General features: G+C 41.8%; 1 protein-coding gene and 1 long non-coding RNA gene across 4 annotated transcripts; one reads left to right on the top strand and one right to left on the bottom strand.

Moving 5' to 3' along the window:
- Positions 1–1,391: 1,391 nt before the first annotated feature.
- Positions 1,392–21,740, bottom strand: bbox1 (butyrobetaine (gamma), 2-oxoglutarate dioxygenase (gamma-butyrobetaine hydroxylase) 1). Of its 3 annotated transcripts, none has more exons than XM_039605813.1 (8): positions 21,644–21,740; positions 17,634–18,094; positions 15,927–16,041; positions 5,434–5,632; positions 4,438–4,543; positions 4,079–4,275; positions 3,263–3,429; positions 1,392–2,449 (listed from the first exon to the last, which is right to left on the bottom strand). In XM_039605813.1, exons 2-8 carry the CDS (start codon positions 18,036–18,038, stop codon positions 2,289–2,291), a joined length of 1,350 nt encoding a protein of 449 aa, XP_039461747.1. In that variant the 5' UTR covers positions 18,039–18,094; positions 21,644–21,740; the 3' UTR covers positions 1,392–2,288. The 3 variants fall into 3 exon arrangements, with proteins under 3 accessions (XP_039461747.1, XP_039461788.1, XP_031600405.1); XM_039605854.1 differs by lacking the exon at positions 21,644–21,740 and adding an exon at positions 19,467–19,712; XM_031744545.2 differs by lacking the exon at positions 21,644–21,740 and adding an exon at positions 19,552–19,711.
- Positions 4,550–13,585, top strand: LOC120435775. Its single transcript, XR_005609916.1, has 3 exons — positions 4,550–4,771; positions 9,188–9,230; positions 12,995–13,585. It is a non-coding gene; the product is annotated as an uncharacterized LOC120435775 (long non-coding RNA).
- Positions 21,741–23,452: the final 1,712 nt, after the last annotated feature.

Below are 23,452 nucleotides of genomic sequence, written 5' to 3'. Positions count from 1 at the left end.
TGCTCAAAGTAACCTAATCAGAGTGGTGGTTGTCATGACAGCTGTTCAGGAAGTAAAGTGGGTTGTCCACCAATTTGGAAGGTTAGTGGTTTGATCTTTAGCTCCTAAAGGCTGTGTCAAAAAGTGCTTAGTCAAGATACTGAACCCCATAGTGCTCCTGATACATCCATTGGAGTGTGTGTGATAGGTGCTCAAAGACAGGAAACAAAGCTCTGTGTGTGTGAATGAAGGAGAAAAGCAAGAGAATACTCATTGGACAATTTGTTAGGTACAGCTTACTACAGGGGTGGATCCCCCTTATTCCTTCAGAGCTGCCTTCACAGAATCAACAAGGTGCTGGAAACGCTCATCAGAGATTCTGGTTCATGTTGACCTGATGGCATCACTCAGTTGCTGCAGATTTGTCAGCTTCTCATCCATGTTGAATATTGCAACTCTTTCCCAGTCTTCAAGTGGTGCAAGTTGTAGCCTCGGTTTCCTGTCAGCTGAGAAAATTGGTACCTGGTGTGGTCTTCAGTGCTGTTTTGTGCATTCTTTGGTTATGAAGGGTGCTAGTTTAAGTCACTATTGCCTCTATCACTCTGAAGCAGTCGGTCCATTCTTCTGTCATTGTTGTGGAAGTTTTCCACTTAAATAAAGCCTGCAGATGAGCGGTGAGCGGTAGCTAACATTCTTTAATCAAAACACACAGAACAGACAACCAAGCTTGATGGAGAGCCTACATGACCACGGGGCAGGGTCAGCAGAGTCTCACTGAGCCTAACATGGCTCTCAGTTAAATACCTTCTCCAGGAACAAAAGGCAGTACACAGCTGTTTCACACCTTAAGGTTCACACTCCCTTGCTACCTCCCAGAGTCCTCGAAGAGACAAAAGACTCTCCCTCCTGTGGAGTTGTCTGCTTCCCCCAATTTCCTAAATAGACCCCCACCATTTGTCTTACAGTATGAGTGTCAGACATGTTAAAATCACCAAGGCATTACAATAACGTGATTAATACATAAGTGAAAGAAATTCCATTACAGTCATCAACAAGACATTTTCATCCAGAGAACTGCTGCTCACTGCTACTTTGTTTTTACAACCATCCTCTGTAAACCCTAGAGATGTTTGCTCAGATCAAACCAACAACCATGGCACGGTCAAAGTCACTTAAATCACCTTTTTCCTGTTATTTTGATGCTCAGTTTGAACTGCAACAGGTCATCTTGACCGTGTCTACACACCTACATGCATTTACTGGCTGATTAGATATTTGCACTAACAAGCAGCTGAATAGGTGTACCTAATGAAGTGTCTGGTTAGTGTGAGTGACTTTACTGATGCTGGGCATCTCAATGATCTCTCTCTGAAATTTCACACAGTCAACAAAAAGAAAAAAAAGCAACATGATTTTCGATGAGTTTTGAAGTTTATTTACCATCAGAAGCAGAAAAATTCATTTTCAAGTCACCAGATGTAGAAATACCCCTGGACAGCAGCAGAAGCATAACTGAGCTGCTGCTGGTATTTCATAAGGCCACAGCTAACACAGCCGCTGTGCTGTAGCATAAGGCAATTCAGAAACTGCAACTCTACAGAAATGAAAGCAAAGTGAAGGACAGCACATCCTTCACGTCGGCACAGGATCAAACAGTAGAGGTAGAAAGATACTGTAGCAGGTAGTGAAAAACTGAAAAAGGGAAGAAAAGAAACTTGGATTCAAACAGGTTCCACCTGAAACCACTCCCTGTTCCTTGTACACAATAATATAATGAACAACAAGTTTGATTTCAGACTCGTGAATCGTCGTCTTCAGACAGAACAAATGAGAGATTTCAGAAACGGGGCTTGCTGAGCCAAATATTCCCACCAGAGAATGGGTAAAGATAGACAAGTGTAGAAAATGTATAAATTAAGAAGTATCAGGACAGAATATAAAATCTCATAGTTAAGCATGTAAAAACTCATTTATAAAAATCTTTGTCGGCTTTAAAGCACCTTGAAATTTAGGAGTAAGGTGTTTCTCTTAATTCTTGCATTGTTGCGTTGCACTGTGCGACACATCTGCAGAGCTCTTGTCATCCTCTAAACTTTGCAGATTTTTGTAAATCACTATATATATATATTTTAACATTTATAGTTTAACAGTTTGATTACAGAGGCAGCGATTCAGCTCTTGACCTGTTGCCTGGTAGGTCAACATGTTTGCACTCTGCCCTCTCAGCATTTTTAAAACACATGTTCAGCTTGACTTCTTCTGCAAAGGCTCTAAAGCTACTTATTTCAATATGGCCGTACGTCTGGAGCTCACAAGTCCTCGTGCACCGCCTTGCGGAGAATCCGGAGACGGGACATGACTTCGTCCCAGTCCAGGTAACAACCCTCGAGGTGCCGGAGCCTCTCCGGCCTGCTGATGTAGCTCTTTCGGCCGTGAAGCAGACGCCAGTTATCAAAGGTTACGATGTCACCTGAAATAGAACAACCACCAGAGATCAGATGTGAAGCTGTGGGGCACGTCATTGATCCTAGATTTACTTCAGCACAGAATTTAATTTTCTTATTTGCCCCACCTCGTTCAGAGAGGTCAGAGTTGGCTGCAGAACAGCTTATAATAGCTCACAGGCGTCATTACGCTTCAAATAAAAATCTGAAACCTCTGACATCGCAGTCTTGGAAACCGTTGGGCGACAGTCCTAACTTCCCAAAGCTGGCACTACCACTTCAAACAGCACGAGCCAAAGTCTCATTGTGCTGTGGGCAGAATTCAGCACAAGACAAAAGCAGCTTTAAAGTCAGGTCATCAGGATGGAAGCCTGAGGAATGCTCAGGCTTCCACTGCCTCTCTGCTAACACCATTGTGCCTTCGAGCCCCACTCTGAGGTCCTTTAAATAAGTTCATCTCCGTTACTTGATGCTGCAGACTCTTAGCACGCTGTTTTTTTCCAGAGGGTGTTGCATTACACTCTGGTCGTTTGCTTTGCTCTGCAGTAGCGGCACTGACACGTCACATGTCATCGCGACCCTGACGAGGACAAAGCTGTTGTTGCCCATCGCTGTCCCAGTTCGTTTTCTGTTTAACACAAACATTATCCTGCAGACTGCGCCCATCTCCCTCGCCGCATCCATTTAATTTGCACTCTCTTTCCTCGCACCTCTCACTCATTTTCATTTCTTTCTTCCACTAACACACACTGTTTGGTATACAGAAGCATGAATGGGGGCCTTTTACACACACATTTTCCTATTCTTCTCATTTTAAATGGAAAGAGGTGCACGCTGACCTGGCTCCATCCTATAGGTGACCACGTTCTCCGGTCGGTTCATGATGTCCACGTAGGCCTTCAGTGCTCTGTAGAAGGGTTGGACCTGATGTAAGGGCAGGTCCAGCACTGAGTCTCGGGTGGCGTTATTGTAGTTGATCTTCACGACTCGGCCGTCTGCATCGACGCTGCACCGAGAGGACAAAGCTCAAAGTCAAACTAAAGTGAATCTGGACTTTTAGAGATGAGACAACCAGTCCATTACCTCATTAGATGCTCCATAAGAATGAATTAGAAAGCATTTCATGATTAGGTATTTTAGTCAGGTATTAAGCAAGCATGCAACTCACTACCAATTCACTGAGTCTAATAGTACAACTGAATTGAATTAGTCAGTTTAATATCTTAGAAGTAACTCCAGCGATTGATTATGAAATTCACTGCAGATCATTTTTCTACTCATTCATCTTTGCTCTCTTCTCCCACCTTATCACTGTGACAGTAGTTACCGCACATTGATTAATTTGACATAAATCCAGCTTTTTTCAGTTACACTTGAACAGACACACGTGACTAATTAGCATACAATTAATACGAAGCTAAGCTCTTATGATCTGTACAGTTCATGTATGAACTGTGAACAGCAGATGGCAGTGTCCCATTTCAAATCACAAAAATACACACCTAAGTGTATATAAGTGTACAGAAATGTCACTGCGTAGTTTCTCTAAAAGTCTGAATCTCTGCTTTATATAAAATGAGTAAATGTGTGTGTATGCCGGGGAAAAAACCTGAACAAAACACAAACTGATGATCTGCCTGATCATCTCCACTTACTCAATGATGCAGTTCTTGGACTGCAGCATGAAGTCGCAGTAATCTGTCCCGGTGTCGGTGAAGTCCACGCGCAGCGAGGTGAGCGTCTGGAAGGCCTCTGGGTCTTCTCTCTGCAGCTGCTCAGCCATGTGGAAGCCGTCCACCACTTCGCTCTCCCCTCCTTCCTTAGCCTGGTTGATGCAGTGCAGAAACTGCACCTACGCCAGCCCGACACAGACACACACACGTGCTCCACAAATGCTCGTTTTACAACTCTGACAACATAAAAGCCGAACGCAGCCATAACTCAGGAGTGATACCGTATCTGTCTGCTGTTATTTCATCTTCCAAACAGAACGTACAAGTAAGATTTTACTCACTCCAGGTGCAAAGTGTAATGCCGGGTAGTCTGTATGCAGGCTGAGCTTTCCTGAAGTGTAGGCTACATTGTTTGCCATGGGTTTGTCCTGGACCTGCCATGTGTGCCTGAGGACAAAGATAACATTCATTAATATACTCCACTTTAATTATTTAACTTTAGCTTTAGAAGATCAGTGGCGACAATTAGGCCGCGTGGAGGAAAAAGGATGAGATGAGATGAAGTTCGGAGAGTTCCCTGAGGGGGGAAAGCAGGCAGCTTCACAGGAATGCTCAGCCTGTAGCCTCTTAAGCAGGCACTTCATTGAGATGCAGCAAGAGTCAAGCACTAATGAGGTAAAGTTATCTTCCATGTTCTGTTTGCATGTCTCGTTCGGATGATGCGGGAGTCGTAAAACTGTCTCGTTTCTGTGATGGCAGGCCTTCAGCGTTAGTCTGCAGACTCTTTTACTTCCAGCGGCATGAGCTCATCCGCTGGCAGAGGCAAAGCTTTACGCTCCAAACCTCTGTTCTGACTGAGTGCACCAGGTAATTCCTCTGGCTTAAAAAAAAAAAAAAGCTGGAATGCTTTTAGGTTGTTTTCCCCGTCTCTGTCCTCAAGTAATCAGTACAGCAATAAGTCAAAATGATGAACTCTGGTGTGGTGAAAGGGGCCCCGACGGCCGTTCGCTAAGCTCCTCCATGAAACCGAAATGAATCAAAGCTATGGATTATTCACTATTGGACATATTTCCTTAATGTACCAAAGTCAGAATCTGAGCCCTTCTTTCAGCAAAATATCGAGCTGTCTTTCTGATTCACTGGAAAAAGACATGCATTTTTTTAAAGGGTCTTTTGTATTTAAATTCTTACTAATAACACTCCTGGGCTCTGCTCCAGCCAATATATGATCGGTGGAAAATTCAACAGCTCGGGATTTAGAGGGGAGTCAGATTATTAAACAATGGCTTGGCTGAGGATCACTGGAGCAAAAATGGAGGAAGATCACAGAGTCTTACCCGTAAAATGTCAGCCTGAGATAGCCAATCCTCTCAGCCAGTCTGGCCACTTGGCCTTGCTCTGCAGGAGCCCCCTTCAGGTAGACCATGCCAACACGACGCAGGGCCAGGAGCCAAGCGAGCGCGGCCTTATCGTCACGGAGGACTTCGTCAAAGTCTGCTGAGGGGATGCGCAGTGTCGAGTCCCAATAATAACGCCCTGAAACGAGGAAGCGGCAGAAAGGTCACTTCTTACGTACGTGGAGCTGTTTATTTCTGGTTTCTGTCTGTCAAGAATTAAAGCTGGTTGTGCAACACAGGAACACGAAGCTTTCTATATCAACAGCCTCTGTGCCATAACGGCTCCGTTAAACAAACAAATGCTGTACAGCGAGGGCAGAAGTGCTCTGCAGCAAGGCATTTTATCAGATGTTACACTCTTGTTTCGTCCTTCTTTGTCAGCGTGCTGGTATAAACCCGAGTTAGCTTCTAGCTGACTGAGAGACTGCAGGTTGCACAGACAGTTTTATATAACCTGCAGATATTTGGAGGTCTTTGCACTCTCTGAAGGAGGTCAACCCAATAAACTGGGTGGCAAGGGCCCACACCACAAAACGTTCTGAGCTGCGTGCCCCCCAGTTGGATCCTCAGGTGGTTGAACCAGTCCCTGCAAGTCATCTCACTTCTTTCCTCTGAGATCTTTTCCTCTGCTGCCACCCTCCTCCAATACAGGGCGTAAAAATTCAAAGAATGAATCTGAGCCTGTTGACTTCAGCTGATGGAAAAAGACTAGAATCAGCCAGATGTGCAGCTGCAATCAGATATAGGGCACGTCCGCTCTCTCAGACTTTCCATCAGCACACATTTGACCTTCAAGATCCCCCCCGCCCCATCCTCTTCTCATCCTGGTATGCTGCAGGTGAAGGAAATCAAGTCAACATGGAAATATGACCACACACACTTTTTATTATCAAATAAAACCCAATGAGTAGTTGGATTTCCTTTGTTAAAAAAAAAGCCAACTATATTAAGTAGCAGCTAGCAGTATGACTGATTTGATGTTTGTTTTATTGCAAAAAAGGAAACAATTCATTTAAAGTCCATTACTGCCCCCTGCTTATTAGTTCCAATTAAATCTATAAACGCTGCAGCTCTCCACTGCATGCCATCGTGTGTGCGCTTGAAGAAGAATAGCTTGCTGAGAAAAATCAGCACGTCTCCATCAGACAGACAGAAGTGGGGGGAAACCCCCCCCAAAAAATCCTCCCACTGCTCTCCACCCAACTGGCTCGACTTCTTTTTCCATGCAGCCTCCCTCCAGTGACTTCCAAAGAAACAGCTGCTAAGTGCATTTGTGGAGGGAGGAGGAAGAGGAAGGTTTAAACTGAGGAGATTTTGTACCTGTCTGATGTTTGTGGCTCCTTTTCGTGTCTTTTTTTCCTTTGTCCACCGACTTCCAAACAACTTTCCAAATGGCTGCATCATAAGCAGATTACAAGGCTAAAGCTTGCAGGAGATGGACACACAGGGCGAGCGCGCTGAACCTAATGCATAATTTATCATCATCTAAAGTGTCTCAAACCGCAAAACAAAATGCGACTGTTTGCTCTGAAGGCCACAAATATTTAGAGGTACGACAAAAAGACTTTAACTGGTGATGCGGAGTTTCAGAGCCACTGAGGCAGAGATGCAGCATCAGTCAGAAACACAGCGATCGTGACTTGCAGACCTCCCTCCAGGCTGTTGTCACAAACAATCAGTTTCTGGCTGCACAATTCAAAGGGTCAGGAACCTGCTGCTTGTTAAAACTTGTCAAGAGGGCGGTGGGCAACAGAGACGGGGAACGAGGAACTAGGGCAAAGGTCAAGCCCCAATGTTACAATTACTCTTGTGAAACTGGAACTGTCTTGTACAGGCATGGCGGCGTTTCAGCTCTGCAGTTTAGGGTGTCACTCGTGACAAAGGGGCTACAGCGTTAGCTGCAGTGTGCGTATACATCAGCTGAGCAGTCCTGGCTCTAGTTCAGCTCCCATCTCATTGTGGAAACGCATCACGTTCGCCGCTATCAGGGGAATTCACAGCGTGGCTGCTGGGCTGAACAAAAGACGAGAACTTTGCAGAGTATCTGCTTTCTAATCAAGTAATCAGCACCTAACATTAGCTTGTTTTTAACCGGCAAGGCTAATCACAACTCTTGCATGGGAGGAATCATAAAGGAGGATCTTCCCCCGTCACACTGATCACACATTATGAAACAAATAAAGGTTTTTTCACCCAAACAGCTTTTGCTAACCTGTTTCTCTGCAGCTGCTGTTACACTCACAGTGCAGTTTTATTTAAAAGATATTCTTTGATTTAAAGCTGCTATAAAACAACTTCTCTGCATCAACAATGGATTAAAAGCAGCATGTGAATGTGAACGACGGCAGACAATTTTCAGTCGTCAGCTTGCCTCAGCTTAATGGAGCCTCTACTTTTCACTGCTCTCGTAGCTTGTTTTCCCAAGTAGCTGGAAGTGGTTTTTTGGCAATAAAACACAAAGTCCTTTTTACCTGCTCTGCACTTAACAGTTAAAAAACACAGCTGCCAAGATGCTGGTGAACACTGAGGAGTGCTGGTAGCTAAAGAGACAGATTTGTAGGAGGTGGGGGTGACCAAAATCAAAGCTTAGTGAAGTGAATGCTGTAGTTCTATTAATGAAGTGAACACAAGCTCAGTGGGAAAATAGGCTCAACATGCCGTCATGTAAGCTCTACGTGTCCTGCAGCAGTAAACCTGGGCTTGCAGGTCCAAATCAAGTCCAGTACACAATATTCCTGTCCTATAAGTACAAACCACTCAAAGCTCTTATTCACCAAACTTTTTTGAGTGTTCTTCTGGAAAGGCATCCACACAGGCAATAAGAACCACCACTCTCTTTTGCATAGTTTCCAGCTGTGGTTACCGGTGGTCCGATGTCAGAATTAGCATGTGTGTGTTTTTAAATATCAGTATGCAAAAGAAAAAAATAATAAAACAGCAGAGCAGTGTCAAACCGAGACAGCCTCGAGTCTGCACAGTGTTCATTTGTGTAAAATCACTGTGGGTTTCACACACAGGACTGTGCTGCCATGTGCTTGAAGGGACACCCTCCGACAGCCTGACAAGATATGTGCATAATTCCCTCCACTGTGCCCCCACCCCCCAGTCCTGGTCTGCTACAGTGGCTTTTCCAGATGAGGAAACCTGAAGCCGTGGTTCCCGTGGCTGTCAGGCAGCTCATGGCAGTTTGGCTCTGCTCTCGCTGGGCTGTGTGATTTAAGCTCGCGGGCCCGGGGTCGCTCTCCTCTGCAACTGGGAGCGCCTTCAAAGCTCTACTTGAATCACTGCAGTTATCCAGAGAGCTTTTGTTTTGACTTGGTTAAGTTTTATCACAGAGCTCAGATCAGCTCACTTCAATGGTCCGTCTGTGGAATGCACAGTGGAGGGTGCACGGCCAGATGGGCATAAACAATCTATTCTTTTTAAAGAAGAGCAGTCTTTAGGAAATTCAATTCAAACTGCTGTTTATACTGGAAGCAGATTTTAGAAGTTTTACTGAGTATAGATATATGCAATCTCCTTTGTTTTTTTTTTTGTTTTTTTTTAAAGTGGAAAAATGACCCCTCTATCTGTACCTTTTATTTGATTTTAGTGATGCATCAATATAAACTATGGTGGAATCCACTGTACTCTTATTGGTTAAGCATCTACAATCAGTCAAATCAGTTTTGTTTTATTTTTTTTGCCCCAGTAGATTTTGCTGTCTCTCTACGAAGGCCTAAAAGAAGCTTTTCAAGGTAAGAAGAAAGAGTGGAAATGGTCACAACAGGCTTTTATCAATGATTTAAACTATGAAATCTTCCAATATAATCCTTTTCTAAAAAGACACCTGGAAAAAAAATGTACTCACAGTCATATTCCACTCAACAATTACCAAGCACATTTGCATTTTCCTAGCATACGTACCGGAGTGTTCGTTTATCAATGGCACTGCATGACCGTCACGCCACCTTTCCACTAGTGCAACAAACACACCTTTATTAATGAAACAGACGCAGATTACGGAGCAGCCAACTTGTGCATTACCACTTCGGAAGACACAGTGTGAGCAGTGTTTTCTCACCGAGCAGCAGCAGTCCCCTCCGCACGCTAATCCAAACTTTCTCCATCTGCAAATTTAGTTTCCCGAAACTCAACTGAACACTGTGCTAGTTTGTCAAAATCATGTCTTTTTTTGGCAACTTATACGCAACGCTTTCAGCATTATTTCAAGTGCCAAGCGGGACGCCCGGCTTGCCAAAGAAATGAAAAATCCAATCATTATAGTCATTAAGCTTCCCGTGGAGTCTGATGCAAAGGTGTTGAAATTTCAAACGAGATGACAAAGAAAAGGGATTTAACCCAAATATAACTGATCCGTGAGGAATTATAGGAATACACCGTGAGAAATAAACTGTGTTGCGGGTGAAAAATGGTGAAATCTGTTGAAAGGGGGCCAATTTTGAGGTCGCTTGAAAGAGACACCTGATATATGAAAGGCTTGGTGGACCAATCATATTTCTGACAAGTCTGAAGTTGCTAAACCCCTCAAGACTCCATTATTGCAGAGTACACAGTAAATAAATAAAAACCATTTATGACAAATTAAAAACACCCAAAGTTAAAGTATACACCAGTTTCTCATGTCAGGTTGGTAATACAGCCTGTGAGAGCGCATGTGTTTGGAAAGTTGGTTTTGCTGAAACTGTAAACGGCGCGTGAAGTGATGATCCAGTTTGGAAGAACGTATGCGTTTTTCCGCTGTTGGACTTCCACGGCTGTTTCCAGGGAAGCCGCTCGGTCGACTGATGATTGGTGACACAGAAGGCTAAACTCAGACCAGATGGCAAAGGGGAAAAACATCATTGAAACTGGGAACTGACAAATCAGCTGCTATTTGGCTAAGCTATGGAATCCATCAGCAGACTTAATGAAGAAAAATCCACCAGTCAGTCAGTACGTTTACGATATATGTCCAGTTCAAATGGAACACTAATTGATTTATAATGTAAGTATTCAAAGCAGGAAATTAGGGCAAAAAAGACATTTTTAATGCTACGGAGAGGAAAGAAAACTGACACATTTTCTCTTTAGAAGGGAAAAGGATAACTGAAAAAGCCAACCAGGCAAAAGTTGATCGAAAAAAACCAAACCAAAACAAACCAACACGTATCTGTATACAGGACATGGGTGCCAACACAGATGTGTGCAAACTGCATATATTTAGACATTTTTATCAAAGTATCTTCCAGAAAGAGAAACTGAACCTGAACTTCTGGACTTTATGGCTGCACTGATGCGAAAATGATCATTTCCCCGACACCTTTGGGCAGCTTCATTTTAGCCTGGGATTCTCTAGTTAGTGGAATCGGTACAAAATCGAGCAGCAACGGATTTTAATTCGACAAGACGACATTACAGTTTGTCGAGTCTGCTAGGGATTATCTCTGTGGTTGTTTTTAAAATGTATTAGCAAGTACTATGAAAGTGTCAGAGTCTGGTGCAGTACGTACTGTAGGGAAATATTCCCCCCTTTTTCTGTTTAGGTCAGCTTTTGTCAGACTTTTGACAGCAGAAATACTTTTTTGGCTGTGATAAGTTACTAGAAGTTTTTTGGGCAGGCCAGAGAAGGGACAGCTGTAAAAACAAAAAGAAATCTCAGCGCTTTTCCAAAATAAAAAAAAAAAAAAATGTCCAGCATACTACTTCATGTATTGCTTCAGATTTTAAACACACTTTGTGATTCATTTTTATCTAAACTGATCAACAGCAGCAGTATTGAGTAATGCTTGTGTTGAAGGAACAAAACCCAAAGAATGAGTCAGTATGGAAAGAAAACGCTGTGCGACTGAAGAAATGATTGTAAAATAAACCCTGCTCTTTTATCAAATATGATTAACAATAAACCAGGGGACCAACCATTACTATAAACACAGGCATAAGTCTTTTGTTGTGACTTTGCCATCTATCAGTGAAGCACTGTTTTGATATTCAAAATCTATCTAAATGTGAATGGATGTGCTTCAATTCTGCGAAATCACATTTAAAGACTCAACTTGTTACAGGAGTAATGACATGCCATTATGCCCCAGTTGAGGATGAACAGTTGGCTAAATTAGAGAATACTCATAACTGCAATTTAGAAAAAGAAGAAACTACATATGTGAAGTGGTGGATAAGTGTGAGGAAAAAAGCTCAAAGCCACGCATTCGGGCTTATTTTTACTTTTTTTAAAACCCCACTTAACCTGTTTTATTTCTGCCTTTTAAATACCAGTGACATAAAATTAGTCATGAAATCAACCCCGGCTAAATAAACATGACAAGCACCAAGTGGGAGGCCCGAGATGATTACATGGCTCAAATACTGAAAGCATCTGGCAGGCTTTAAGTAAATCACTGACAGATTTATTATGAAAGGAAGACTCATTGCAGATAAGGATGTGAGTGACATCTGCTTTTAGTGTTCCCGAGAGCACTGCGACATCGTCACTCTCCTTTAAACGATGTAAAGGGTTCAAAGTGCCTGCAAGATAATGGCATGAGTGCATTCCAAAGGTCCCGAACATATCTACAAAGGAGATGTAAATACTCGATCCACACATAATAGCTAAGTCTATTAAATGCGTCAATCCGTGCCGACTGTGCGTTGAGCTCAGTATCTGAGCATGCCAACACATCTGCTGTAATATTTTCTAATATGTATGTGCACAAGGATTTCACAGCTATGTTTATTTACAGCAGCATTTCTAACGCAACAGACTTAAACTAACAACACTTGTTTAAACTTGTAATGCTGCAATAGAGCATAAACTCTCAAATCCAGTTGGTACTTCCTGTCCAGGCTTTGCTCAACGAATAATCCTGATCGGGAAAGCAGTGGATCGAACAGCAAGAAAGCACTGCCGTTCATAGATCCACATCACACATCAAAGCTTTTTTAACTCGCCGTGGACTCTTGGTCATTATAATATATCTCAGTTTTAGATAAGTTCTTTCTAAATATCAAGTAATCAAACAATTTCTGCACAAATGCAGTAAAACATGAGAGCATATAAGGCTGTCAGAACCAAAACATTTTAAAATGAAAAGGTACAGTTGGTAAGAAATCCCCACTTGCAGAAACCGAGCAGCGCGAGTTTAAATCTGTGGTCGAACGTTATCTGCAGGCTCAGGGATTGGTTTGTTCCGAAAGGAAGGAAATACAACGGTGAGCTTGTATTTGCTAAGAACATGCTGCTGTGTTCTTGACCCTCAGTCTGAATCCATTTTCCATATGGCACAGACAGACGGGGGTCTGCGTGAGACTCGGTTACACCGACGTCAGCTCTTTTTTTTTTTTTTTTTTTTTTTTTTTTACATAGCCCACTTCCTTACAGCGTTTTACATTAGCTTCATTTTTTACTGAGTGTGTTTATCAGGATAATAAACTTGAAATTCTGACATATTACACACGTATCTAATATATTTAAGTTTATACATTTTTGGAAACTGACACATCTTTGTTATTTTATTTTTTCCAGGTAAAGTTATGAAGAATATGGGCTTAACATGCAGACTGGACTTCCACAACAAAAACAGCACTGGTAGATGATCACAGAATCATTTCCATGATAACGATTAAACTTTACCGAATTAAGCCAAGGAATTCTGTTTAAACCCCCCCCAAAAAAGTCAGCCCAGCTCTGGAACAGTATTCTCTGGACAGATGAGACAGATCAGTCTGTACCAGAACAAGGAGAAGGGAAAAGTACGGAGGAGGCTTGGAAAGGCTCGTGATCTGATGCATACAACATTCCCTGTGAAACATGGCGGATGCAGTGCGACACATGGTTAAGCACTTTGTCCCTGCTGTAGACAAAACAAAAGGCAAAAAAAAAGGCATTCTTCAGTGATACTCATGAGCTCAGACAAAAGGATTCTTATGTATATTTTAATTCTAAAACTGATTTTTCTCAAGTATATTTAACTGTAACTGCCTGTCCAAATAAAAGCTTTCCTAATATTTGCGAGGAACACAAATTCATCGGTGACTGATGGTATCAATCCAGTAACTGTCCTTGACTGATCTCTAATAGCATTTCACCAATAGCTTTCTGATGAGCTACACACTTGTGATTTGAAAGGCACACATAGTAAAAGAAAGCAAGAAAAAAGCCCTACTTTAGACAAAAAGTGAAGTTTTAAAACATGATGAATAAAAACCCCAAAGCTCAAATTATCACATTGACCTCACTGCGTCTCAAGTGTGCTACACTTTCACTTTCACAAGCCCACTTGGGCCTGTAAAATCAAGGCGCGCTGCATGAAAAAGCACACAGAAGTTCAAACTGTGGACTTCACTTTAGTCACAAACAAGTAAGTGAGTGAGAATACGAGAAAAACCTCAGAGGTGAACGCTGTGCATCATCCATCTTTTGAGAATGTAGACCTTTCCGGTATTTTTCAGTTCAAGGAATTTCATACTGGCGCTCAGGAGGAAATAATTAAACCCAGTGAGTGCGTGTGTGTGTGTACGTCATCTTTTATTGTGTTTTGATGCATGAGCTTAGCAGTGCCTTCCAGGAGCGCTCCTGGCTCTGAGCTGAGCGCTTCTGAAAAAAACAAAACAAAACCCTAAACAACAAAATGACTGTCTGTAAATTGCTACGAGGGCGATCTACTTACACCTCCACATGAATAGAGGAGTTCTGCAACACAAGACACACACGTACAGACCCTTAATCAGTCTGGAACAGAGCAGGAGCCGCTCAGCCCTGTGGGTCCTTCAGGACCACGTGTGTGTACACAAACCAACTACAGTCCATCCCCCGCTCCACTGAAGTGCTGCTACCTTGTTCCACAGCTGAACTTTCTCCTCTGCTGTCTGGCAGACTGTAAAGTGTACTGGGCCATTGTAAATGTACTGTAAAATGAGTTCTCTTCTAGTCTTTAGAAAAAAAAGTCTTTCCTTAGCAACCCTGTAATGTTACAAAGCGAAAAAAAAACCCAATGTCTGCAAAGACGAGTTTAAATCGGGGGCATCTTTTTGTTCCCTGGGAAAAGCTTAGCTCGGAATTTACACAAATTTTCATTTTAGCAGCTACACAGTCAAGCGCCACTCACACTTACTGTATTCACGTCGCATGCCAAGTGCTATTACATTTTCTACTACACGTTCATTCATATATTTCCCTGCAGATAAACCCGTCTAGTTCAGACACACTATTGTCAGATAAAAACTGATTGGAAAACACTTTAAACTAAAAAGCGACGATGGAACAAAAACAACAACTACATGAAGTATGAAATACCAGTCTGCAATTGTTCGAACTCTACAGTAATCCCAGCAAGAAATTTATTTCAACTGAGCAACCTTGACAGTCTCATTAACAGACTACAGGGATACACACAAACAGCTTCCAAATATAATTGTGACACAGTGGAATAGGTCTACAGAAATTACTCAGTTTATGTCCAACAGCGCTAAAGCAGAAAATGTTTCATTTACACCGTCCACACAGGAGGATACATAATTACCCACTTCCAACGTGCCTGCGTTGAAAGATGAAAATTAAATCATCTTGTATTTTGCAGTAAATTACTGTGAATGCATTACTCCGAGTTTGATACAAACTCATCGCTGACTGAACTTTTTCTGTGTTGGACAAAAAAAGAAGTCAAATTAATCACTGTGTGCTGAAATAAAAGCGGCTGCACTTAACTTCTTTTCTTCCTGTTCGGGCTGCGAGTCGCATCTAATGTGAAATATGACGTTCTGTGGTCACAGTATGGAAAATGTGATCTGTGACGAGCTTCGTTGGACTTGCTGCTTTACCATTTATGTACAAGCTGGTAACACCTGCTGCTTGGCAAGCTGATAAATTGCCGTTTTCAGATACCGCTTTGAAAATGCAGTTATTCATGACAGTGTTTGTTCATCCTGTTAATTTTGAGACAGCTGCGGCGTGATTTATGGCCTCCTTTAAAGATAATCTATTTTACCATTACATCAACAATAATTAGAAAGTAATCACTGGTTTAAAACTACAGCGGCCCCAATAACTGCGGCCCTTTTTGTCACCATTTTAATTGATTAATTTTGTGGCCTTATCAGTTAAACTCCACATAAGTAAATACAATACAGTAGAAGATAAAAAAAAGAGAGTAAATTCTACTTTACAAGAACATTACAAACTAAAGCAGAGATATTAAATGAAACTCCCCAAATGTACATAAAACATTCTCTTGGTGGAAAGATTTTTTGCAACACTGTTGCAATCTGATAATACCATCTACCTTCTTTCAGGTGAGAAAGCTTAGCCCATGATGAAACACATGCAATTCAAAAGATCACAGCACAGCTCGGCACAGGAAAAACCTGGGTAGAGGGCGAGGCCGCTGCTCCTATCAAGTACATGACATCCTAAAAGTACAGACTTTAAATTGAGTGAAAATTATGAAAGCTGGACTCACGATTGAGGAAAAGCTCTTCCTGCATTGCCAGTCGGGCAGCAGGAGAGAAACAGCGTTTCTTCAGCCACTCTGCATCAAAGACACTGACGTGCTGGTCGGGCCATACGATGGAGACCTGTGGAGAGATGAAAGCTTATTGAACTGGTTTGTCAAAGTGTTTTGAGGTTCTTTTTCTTTTTAAGTGTTCACCTAATATTTTGTAGTGATTGCTAATCAACTGAAGTAAAGTTTGTGTCAAATGAACAATCCATGACTTGTTTATTTAGTGGGTATTCTGTCTTTTTAGTAACACATGACTAGGATAGAAAAAAAGATGGGTCTGCCCTTTGAATGCTGATCTTTGAAGGTGTTTTTTTTTGCTTCATAAGGTTAAAAAACCCCAAAACTTACTCCCCTCTTTCCAAATACCTGTGGAGGCTTTTAGCCAATCCAACCACGTCCTCAAACCTTTTGGTATTTTTAAAGACACATGTTTGCTATAATGCATAATGGCTATCCAGTAAATCTTGGCACAGGAAACAGGATGCACACGGTAGCTTGGCAGTGCTGTCACGTCAAAGGAATCTGTTTATAGCCGTGTCCTACTTCAGGGCCTGGATCCTCTGAAGGACACAGTTCACTGGGGAGATTTCTTTGGAGGACTTAAAGGTCAGGCTGAATGCGCCAAAATTAGACTGTCTGACCTCATCGACCTCCTCAGTTCATCACCAGGCAGTTTCTCAGTAACAATAAGCAAAGTGTAAATGTCATTCCCGAACTGGAACAAGTTTCATAACAACCAAGTATAATGAGATGCGTTTAAAATTTTAAACACGACAACGACACAAACGCACCCAAACAAACTGCTTAAAACAGAGCAACGAGAATAGAGTTGTGGAGATATCATGTTTGAATCTTTGTAAAACATTTGAAATATCAGTTCTTCTGCTGAATTCATGTTTAATTATTTGTTTGGCCTAAAAACATCAGATAAAAGCAAGTAATCACTATATATTTTCCAGGGCCTGAGGTGACACCACTTTTCCCCCTAAAGAACAGTAAAAACTAGAATCCCTACCTAGTGCCTGTACGCCCAGCAAACTAGCCAAGGTGCAGCTTTCATGCACATCTGTGCTGGCTCATGATGTATGCAGTAAAGGCTAAAGGAATTTAACATTTCAGTATCACACCAACCTGAAATCTAATCACATCTCCTCCTTCTGTTTCTGAGTTAATGTTCTGAATAATGGGCAAGAAAGTGCAGAACATCATAATATCAGTTAAGTTGACCTTTTATCCTGTTTGATATTTGGTGAAAAGATCTTGCATTATGGCCAAAAATAAAGAAATAAATAAATTGTGAGATAACACCAGTGACCTTTGACCACCAAAATCTAATCAGTTCATCCTTGAGTTTAACTGAGCTTTTGGATATTATTTTGGATACTGATTAACTTAAAAGAGGGCAGACTCATCTGCTGTTGATCTTACAGGTGAAAGTGATAAGGAGCACATAGCAAAAGATTTGGTATTTCAAAATAATGTGCAAGCACAACCACAAGACTGGAAAGAAATTACTGTTGAACCGGAGAGTAGCTCTGGAAATCCACACGCAGCCAACTTGGGTCATAATTTAAACTTCCATCCTTTTCTCTAAACATAAAACATCCATCTTGTGTGTCTGTGTGGAACTCTGAAAACCACAAGCCAGGTTTGGCAGCAGCCCACCTTGTTGTCATTGGTGACTTCCACAACATCTACTCCTGTGTGGATATCGAGATCGGCCAGCAAGAGCGTTCGGGCTTGAGCAGATTGCAGGGTACACAGTGGACACTGGCAGTTGTCTCTCAGCCAGGTGAATGGGTACAGACTGTGGCCTCCATCCTCCCACTCTACCTCCATCTGCCTGTCATCGTCCAGAGCTCGGACATGCCTCACTAGGTGGCGAGAGACAGGAAGGGAGGCTGACTCCAGTGTGTGCCGCCCACGAAGATGTAATGAAACCAGGCAAGGAGGCAGAGGAGCAGCGGTTGGCCCCGGCCTACGACAAGCCCTCAGAGCCTGGCGGGTCATGGCAGAGGTGCTCCTCTGCAGAGCAGGCAGGGCTGAACGTGCAACAGTGCTCATCCACATTTCGGAAGGGTTTTGCCCCCGGCAGCTTTATCCCCAGATCGAAAAGGGCTAACACTCTGCAGAGAAAAAGTTAGTGACTTTAGACAATATTAAAAAGCAAGATTTTTTTTTTTCTTGTTTCCTTGCAGCTTTTGGCAATGTGGTTTGTTGCTATGCCACACTCTGCTGACTGTGTTGATAAGAAAAAGCTGTAGTTTAGAAACCATACAATTTTTCTTTTGTACAAAATGCTGAACAGTTTGCATGCACAAGACACACTAGCAATCTGAAATTGAATATGATGATGATATTCACATATGATCCTTCACCGTTTAATTGGTGATGTGCCGATACAATACAGATACCGTTAAGCTATAAAGCCAGTTTATATAGGGGAGAGCAGCTCGTTTTGATTTATGAGATAAACCATCATTAATTTTGAAATTCTTTTAAGATTTCATTGACCAGTAAATAACTGTGATTTGTATTTTCAACAGTAATGAGTTAATACAAGAAAACACAGCTTTCAGCTTTTCGTGTATTTTAAAATTGGGTTTAAACTGTCTTTAAAGCACTCTGGGTCAGCTTCTGTTGTTTAAACGTGTTATAGGCTATAAACAAAATAGACAACAGGGTTTAGACATTTTTCATTAAAAAAATGATTTAGACAATTACAATTCAGTGGGTTACATACTGAACTTGGATGGAAACAAAGTATCAATCCTATTGTGTTAGTATCAATCTGATACCAATACCAGCTTTGGTATCGATACTATCGATATTTGGCCTGATCCGCCTACCTCTAATGTCTGACCACCAACCACAAAAAACGACTGGAGACAGCAAACTCACAGTTGGGAACCTATAACTGTGAAATGTTCGGAATGTGCTTTAAAAAATAAAAGACAGCTGGGTAATTTTGCCACCCAACTAACTAATGCATCATTCCACTTTCACAGATTCAAACAATAGCTGTAAAACCTTTCGTGGGTGTAACTGTCTGTGCTGAACAGGGTTAGGTTTAGCCTTTTGATTCGTACCCCCTCATTTGACAGCTGTGGGTGCTTGTTTTGTTTTCAGTTCATTTATATATAACTCAGTGCGAGATTAGCTTCTATTCCTTTAATACTGCTGACTTCAAGCTTCCCGATTCTATTGTTGTTGAACACGGCTGTGGCACTGACAGCTGGTTTTGATAAGCATACAACATACATTGACTGAATCAGAAATGAGTTGGTGACCAGCTCCTGACAGAGTGACTTATCCTCGGTCTAACTCCGTAAGGTCTAAAATGACAGCATTTAGCCGGTAGCCGCTGGGTTTGAAGAACGAGCTAACCCTCGACTGTTAGCAGGCTAGTTACTGTCAACGCACTCGTTCATCCAGTACAGCGACATCCTGAATTCAGCTTCAAAGCTAATAGCGAGACTAAACAGTGGAGCTGCTTACCCAGCAGGACACCTGTGTCAAGTTTGTGTATTAAAGTGGCAGGAAGAAAAAAGAAGTCCGCGTTTTCACCATCAATAGAATTTACCTGGATCAATTAGGTGACGGTCGGTGTGTTGTTCCCACGAGCGCTGCGGACGTCACAACACAACCGCCGGCTGTCAGCGTGCGAGAGAAAGTAGGTGAAAGGTTGATCGGCGGCAGCATTGAACAGGATGACACAATCACTACACGCGCGTAAACTTTGCTCTACTTTCTTATCCCAGCCATAATACAGCCACGATACAATCTGATAAGGACAGGGTGGATGTGTTTTTAGAAACAGTAGTGGGAAGTACAGTAGACACACGCTACACAGCTACCAGTTAATATAACACCATTATTCTCATTCTAATAGTAGGTGGGTCACAGTTTCAGTCTGATAAGTTTTGGGTGATTAGGGGCAAATATGTGCGCGGTTTGGAGGTCCACTAGATTATCATAGCAGGTTAAACGCAGGTGTAATTACGAAAATGAATTACAGTCCCATTTGTTTGGTGTACTGCATTCAGTCCAGTTAGCTATCATACAAAGAGCCGTAATAAAAGTTATTAATTATATCTGTGTTTACCCTGCAGTCAAATATTAAAGATAAAGACCCTATAATAACACAGAAAAAACTCCAACAGTCAGGCAACTCCCTATGAACAAACACTTTGGCAACAGTGGAAAGGAAAAACTCCCTTTTAAAAGGAAGAAACCTCCACAGAACCAGGCTCAGGGAGGGGAAGCCATCTGGTATGACCCACTGAGGGCGAGGGAAGGAAGACAGGACAAAAGACACGCTGTGGAAGAGATGCCTGGGAATAATAACAACTGATGATTAAATGTAGAGTGGTGTATAAACACACAGTCAATGAAAAAAGGTGAGTAAAGAAGAAACACTCAGTGCACTTCAAGCTCTGCCTCCCATTCTACTATTAAGTATCCTAGGTACCCACAAGTAAAGCAGAACTCTGAAAGCAAAGTGCTCTATTGGGGTGATATGGTACTATGATGTCTTTAAGATAAGATGGGGCCTTGTATGTGATAAGAAGGAGTTCAAATTTGATTCTGGATTTAACAGGAAGCCAATATGTGCGAAATATGCCCGCTCTGCCTAGAACTCATCGGTTTGAGACAAATGCTAGGATCAGCGTTGTTTGTTTAACTTGGGAACGAAACTTAAAGGAGCACTTGGAGAAAAATGGCCAGTGCCACAATCCCCAATTTTAAAGTAAATGAGCCAAATCTACACCAGCATTTAAACCTTTCACTTTCAGCTTTTCATGTATTTTAAAACTGGGTTTTTTGGAGACCTGGAATGAGAATGAGCCTGTCTTTAAAGTAGTGTGGGTCAGCTTCTGCTGTTTAAATGTGGTATAGGTTATAATTGAAATAGACGTGACAGTCAACACAATAAGGTTCAGACATTTTTCATAGTGCCTCACTGAGGTATATATTTTTTCATTTCCAAAAAATTAAATAAAATAAATAACACAATTCAGTGGGCTTCATACAGAACCTTAGAGGATATAAACAAAGTGTCGATCATATTGTGCTACTATTAGGCAGATACCAGGCCTGCACTTTACAGTATAAAGGATCCTAAAAATGACTGCTGTAAATCAAATTCTGCAGAAAAATTACAACACATTTCCTTTCATAAATCTCATCTGCCTCTACTGCTTGTCAACAAATTTCAGTCTGAACCATGTTAGCTTGATGGTAGCACATAAGAAAAAAGTCCTGTAATCCCCAAAGTCTCCTGAGGAGTATGAAATGAGTACAAAAGTTGATGGGAAGCCATCCAATATCTGTTATGTATTTATACTTCAGTCTAGAGAAAAGTGAATGGATGACAGCCAATCCCCAGAGCCTATAAATGTCCACAGAAATTACATAAATTCTAAGTTTATATGTCTCTGTGCTTTTGAGGATGCCAGTGGAGGCACTAGATCAAATATTTATCATTCTGATATCAATAAATCTTTTACATTTATCTGGAAGGAAGGTCCGAATATAAACTGTTTCCAGCCACTTGCTGCTTTTTTCTTTTAGACCAGTGGTTGGGAAGTAATTAAAAAAATGCATGTTGAAAACTGTAAAACTGATAAGCAGATGAGTGAATATCGCACAGAACTTCTTGTGTCCATTCATACCTTTTTCACTCAGTTTTGATGCCTTCTTTGTAGGTTTCAGGCGAGGATGACCAGTACACAGCAGAGGAGGAGTGCAAGTTTTAATCCAAGTGGCACCTGCTAATGCCAGAGTTTTATTTTAAAAAGCATCATTTTGAAATGATTAACCCAGGAAGAGACACATGGTCAGACACATGGTCACCTAGTTTATAACTTAATAGATGTGCGTTTCAAAGGGTAAGCAATAATTTCTACTCAGGCACTGGACTTTGTGCGAATGGTTCAAGTATACTCTCTGTGTTATAGAAAGTACACATGCCGTTAAATCTGTATCATAATTTTTCTGAAATGATTGAACCAAATGGACAAAGTGCTAGCCACAGCTGAACACTGTTCATTATGTAACACTGGAATTCATATAAAACCAAAGGTGAAATGATGACTTACCAGTAAGAATGATAGTTAAAGCAGCTCTGCTATCACTCACTAGCCACTTTGTTAGGTACACCTGTTCATTTGCTCATTAAAGCAACATGTAGTCAGCCAATTACGTGGCATCAACACTACATGCTAAAGTTTAAACTGAGCATCAGAATGCGAAAGAAAGGTGATTTAAATTACTTTGAATGTGATGTGGTTGATAGTGCCAGACCGGCTGGTCTAAATATTTCAGAAACTGCTGATCTGCTGGGATTTCGCTGTGCAACCATCTTTAGGGTTTACAGAGAATGGCCTGGAACAGAAAAAATATCCAGAGTGCACCAATTACTGGTGAAGAAATGCCTTTTTACTAAAAGAAATCAGAGGAGAATGACCAGACTGCTTTGAGCTAACAGGGAGGGAGCAGTAACTCAAATTACCACTTGTTAAAATCAGAACAGAAGCAGAAGAGCATCTCTAATGCAAAACCCTGGAGCAAATGGGTTACAGCACCAGAAGACCACACTGGGTGGCACTCCTATTGAATACTGGAAAAGCATTACTTGGTCTGATGAGGCTCGATTTCTGTTGTGATTTGGATGAGGGGTCAGGATTTTCTGTAAACACCATGAAAGCATGGATCCATTCTAACTTACGGTTCAGGCTGCTGCTGCTGCTGTAATGGTGTAGGGGATATTTTCTTGGCACACAGTATTTGCTGACCATGTTCATTCCTTTATGGGCTCAGTGTATCGATCTTCTGATGGCTGCTTCCAGCAGGATAATGCACCATGTCACAAAGCTCAGATCAAACTGGTTTCTTGAACATGACAGTGAGTTCAGTATGCTGAAATGGCCTCTACAGTCACAAGATCTTGGTCTAATAAAGCACCTTTTGGATGTGGTGCAACAGGACATTTGTATTGTTGATGTAAGCTGTAACTGTGAGATGGTGTCATGTGACTATGGACCAGAATCTCAGAGGAATGATTACAGCACATTTGTGAATCTGTTCCACGAAGAATTTAAACAGTTCTGAAGGCAAAAGGGTCCAATCTGGTACTAACAAAGTGTACCTACTAACTTGGCCACTGAGTGCATATAAGTGATTCCTAGCCTTTTTGGTGTGCATACTCACACATACCTGTCAGATGAGCTTCACTTCCCTGTTTAGTGATAAAACCCTTTGTGGTTTAGTGTGTTAATTTGATTTTGAACTACTACCATAGAGAAGATTCATGGATGTAGTGCAGGAGGACATGCAGACGGTTACTGTGACAGAAGAAGATGCTAGCGACAGGGTGAGACAGAGGCAGATGATTCACTGTGGCAACCTCTAAAAGTGCCACTGAAAGAAGAAAATCCTTTCCATACATTTGAGCAGCCTGTGTTTGGCTCATTTGAGTAAAC

Source organism: Oreochromis aureus, linkage group 1 (assembly GCF_013358895.1).
Source record: "Oreochromis aureus strain Israel breed Guangdong linkage group 1, ZZ_aureus, whole genome shotgun sequence".
Classification (NCBI taxonomy): Eukaryota; Metazoa; Chordata; class Actinopteri; order Cichliformes; family Cichlidae; genus Oreochromis; species Oreochromis aureus.
Note: the sequence above shows the minus strand (reverse complement) of the source record. Positions and strands in the feature narration are given on the sequence as shown.

What these genes read in the sequence shown, in the direction of transcription:
- bbox1 (XM_039605813.1), bottom strand. Translation starts at nt 18,038, where the DNA reads ATGTGGATGAGCACTGTTGCACGTTCAGCCCTGCCTGCTCTGCAGAGG. An exon ending in AAGTCACCAATGACAACAAG is followed by an intron (nt 16,042 to 17,633) that starts GTGGGCTGCTGC and finishes ATCTCTCCACAG; the next exon opens with GTCTCCATCGTATGGCCCGA. An exon ending in TCCAAGAACTGCATCATTGA is followed by an intron (nt 3,430 to 4,078) that starts GTAAGTGGAGAT and finishes CTCTCGGTGCAG; the next exon opens with CGTCGATGCAGACGGCCGAG.